Raw genomic sequence first — 3,354 nt, 5'->3', positions numbered from 1 at the left:
TACCTGTATGTAAGTAAGATGTATATTTCAATTTTTAGTTGAATTTATTTGCAAGGCATGATACTAATTGGAAAATATTTTACTTTGCGAACAAAACGGTATTTACTCATTCATTTTAAAAATTTATACAGGGTAGCATTTAGTATTAATGTTTATGAATGTTGGTAAAATATTTGTTCAATGTAAACTGAAGCCACCTCTGTTTTCATTTCCCTCTTTTAGTTCAATTGCAAGAAAACTCGTTCGTGTTGTAGAAGTAATAGTAACTTTGTCTTTAATCCTTATAGCTCCCCGACGCTAGTATTAATTGTTCGAAGATGATGTCAATGCTGATATTGATCCTCGTTGTTTCCACAGCATACGCTGGTAACTATAAAATATACCGAGACCTATCTTATGAAGATTAAAGTAAAGTATTTGATTAAAATGTAATTAAAATCTGCTGCACTATAAACATAAAATGAATTACAAATCAATTTATCATGTATGGTTGTAGTAACTGTAAAATATTATAAAGATCATCAAACAAAGTTTTAAAAGCTTATACAATCATCAAACACCATTGAACAAAATGATAAAAATCACAAATATTGTCAATTTGGATATAATGAAATCAGTTTTAGAGGATATTAAAACAATATAAGCACTAACTCAGTTGTGTGAATTATATAGTACAATGGCCAAAAGGAACATATACACTTGTGAAACCGAAATATGGATGCCCGACTGGTTGGAAGGAAGGATGGCGTAAACAAGATAATGAAGACCACGGAAATAGTAACTTTATTACATCTGGACATCATTTCTTCGGTAAATCATATCATTATAATAATGCAGATGATTTTCATCTTAGAATTTATACTGTCAAGTATAAAAACATATGATTATAAAAAATATGCAATCAGTTTAAATCTGACTGAAGTTTAAAAAGTACATGATTACTTTAATATGTCGACATATTTGATGTCTTCTACAATATAGACAATATATGATATTTTGATAAACAAGATAGAAATTAAGAGATGTTGTGTGATTACGATTTAAACAACAATCAACCGAGGATCAAATGAAGTTTTGTAAGAATTAAATGCAACAGTATGCCAAATAAAGGCAACAGTAGTAAACCGCTGTTCGAAACTCATATATCCATAGGAAAAAAACAAAACATATCCGGGTTACAAACTAAAACTGAGGGAAACGCATTCAATGAGAAAAGTCCCTTACCTTAAAGTCGGTTACAAAAAAAACCCGACATAATAAAACCAATTCAATCTAGTTAACTAACAGGCTAATTACTTTGATAAGTAGTTATAACAAAAACCATGTACGACAGATTTGAACCAACGACATCACCTGAACTAAAGTCTGCTGACTTGGAACAGACACGTGCATAATGCATCGAGGTTAAACCTGTTTTTGAGTGATCAACCATCCGCTTACATGATACACTGTTGAATCAGCAAATCAAAATAATCAGATACAATTTCCTAAACTTAAAAAATCCTGTAAAATGCATAGCAATAACTAACGTAAAACAACAGATATAACGCAACAAATCAGAATACTCGTAGTTATGAATACTACATTTAGGTCATTGTTAATCACAATTAATAAATAATTAATTTTCTCTTTTTGTTCGGAAGAAATATGATTTGTTCAAGATATATAAAACAAGTCTGAATGTAAAATTCATGTTTTACAATATAATATATGTTTCTAACAGGTGACTTTGGAAGAAACATGAAGTTTTATTATTGTACCAAAGACGAACATATAATATCAGGCACCCAACATTGGCCAAGAGGGACCTATTGTATTCTTAGACAAGGAATATCCTGTCCACCAGGTATATTTACCGTGAATATACTCAATAAAATAGATGCGTATTAACATATACTGTTTCTGTGCAATATTTCAGTTATACATTAAAATTAATTATGAATAGTAAAAAACACAGATTATTTTACCAAAGATGATAAATGAATGTTCCTAGATTCTGTTAAATTTAAAATGTTTTGTTTTTATTATTTGACTCTCCGAAATATTTTCTATATTCTGTATACCGTTAACAATACAGAGAATATTTGATTAAAGTATATTGTCTTGCACATATGGTTTCCTGTGATGTAAAAACGAAATAAGATATACAGTAAAATGATATTGATAAACCTTTGATGTCAAATTAATATCTTTAAACGTGGCCAATGGATGTCACAGTGTAAGTATAGTACTTATGTAAATGTTTATATATGTCATAATGACAACTTTTCATATGACGAGATGATATTAACATATTTGTAAGACTTCAGAATATTTTTGTAGGTTTCCAGACGGGTTCTATTTATTGGGACGACGAAGACAGAAGAAATTCAAATGATGATTTTGGTGTTCTTCCAAGTGGCGCATATGGAAGAAACACTCTCATTAACTACTGTTGCAGGTATTGATTTTTTAAAATATAATTAGAGGCCTCTAATAGTGAATGTTTTAAAAAAACTTCATAAAAAAATATACTTAGGATTGCCAATTAACACAGAAATACGTATTAACCCCAGAGAGAGAGAGAGAGAGAGAGAGAGAGAGAGAGAGAGAGAGAGAGAGAGAGAGAGAGAGAGAGAGAGAGAGAGAGAGAGAGAGAGAGAGAGAGAGAGAGAGAGAGAGAGAGAGAGAGAGATATGTAAATATGATGGTTCTGATTCATTTTATCATTAACACTATTTACAGATCTGACGGTTTCTACAGAACTGAGATTATTCTGCCGAAAAGTAAACCGTTCTACCTTTTACGCTACACATCATCACCATGCCAACAGGTACAGGGGATGGTTGTTAGAGAGGAGATGGTTCAATTTGATGACGAGAACAGACGCAATAGGAACAGCCTCAGTGAAAGCCACCCATTCAATGATGGAGGCAGAAACAACAGGCTCTACTACTGTTATTATCACTGACATATATCTCTCTATACAGTATAGAATATTGTATAATCACATCTGAAACAATGTCTATTGGGATTTTTTTTTCAGTGCATTAAATCACATACAAGTTGTTTTTCATTGTTGTTTTGTATTTTCTATTTGTTTTCGTTGGTAGATTATCCATATCCAGACAGTTAAACATACATAAAAGAAAGGACAGTCGCTCGAAGCCTACATTGTTAAACAAATACCCCACTACTAACAAAACATACATTGAAAGTAAAAAGTTTGCTGCCGACAACGGGTCAACAGATACATAACAAATACGTCCCTATTAGATACTGGTTACTCGGGTTCACAACATGTATCTGTTGACCTCATTAGAGATGCTTCACGTATTATCTAATACGCCAGACTCGTGTCTCGTTTACACAGCT

At 31.6% G+C, this 3,354-nt stretch overlaps 1 protein-coding gene across 1 annotated transcript; it reads left to right on the top strand.

The window, feature by feature from the left end:
* Nucleotides 1-2,950, top strand: LOC134723013 (uncharacterized). Its single transcript, XM_063586642.1, has 6 exons — nt 1-13; nt 288-366; nt 673-810; nt 1,724-1,846; nt 2,323-2,440; nt 2,725-2,950. The coding sequence occupies exons 2-6, from the start codon at nt 318-320 to the stop codon at nt 2,948-2,950; spliced, it is 654 nt and encodes a 217-aa protein (XP_063442712.1). The 5' UTR covers nt 1-13; nt 288-317.
* Nucleotides 2,951-3,354: the final 404 nt, after the last annotated feature.

Source organism: Mytilus trossulus, chromosome 6 (genome assembly GCF_036588685.1).
Source record: "Mytilus trossulus isolate FHL-02 chromosome 6, PNRI_Mtr1.1.1.hap1, whole genome shotgun sequence".
In the NCBI taxonomy this organism is placed as follows: domain Eukaryota; kingdom Metazoa; phylum Mollusca; class Bivalvia; order Mytilida; family Mytilidae; genus Mytilus; species Mytilus trossulus.
This window is presented reverse-complemented; position numbering and strand designations above follow the sequence as displayed.

Excerpts from the sequence above, each read along its gene's own strand:
- LOC134723013 (XM_063586642.1), top strand. The coding sequence starts at position 318 with ATGATGTCAATGCTGATATTGATCCTCGTTGTTTCCACAGCATACGCT. Across the intron at positions 367-672 it reads TGTTTCCACAGCATACGCTG|TACAATGGCCAAAAGGAACA; the intron begins GTAACTATAAAA and ends TGAATTATATAG. Across the intron at positions 811-1,723 it reads ATCTGGACATCATTTCTTCG|GTGACTTTGGAAGAAACATG; the intron begins GTAAATCATATC and ends TGTTTCTAACAG.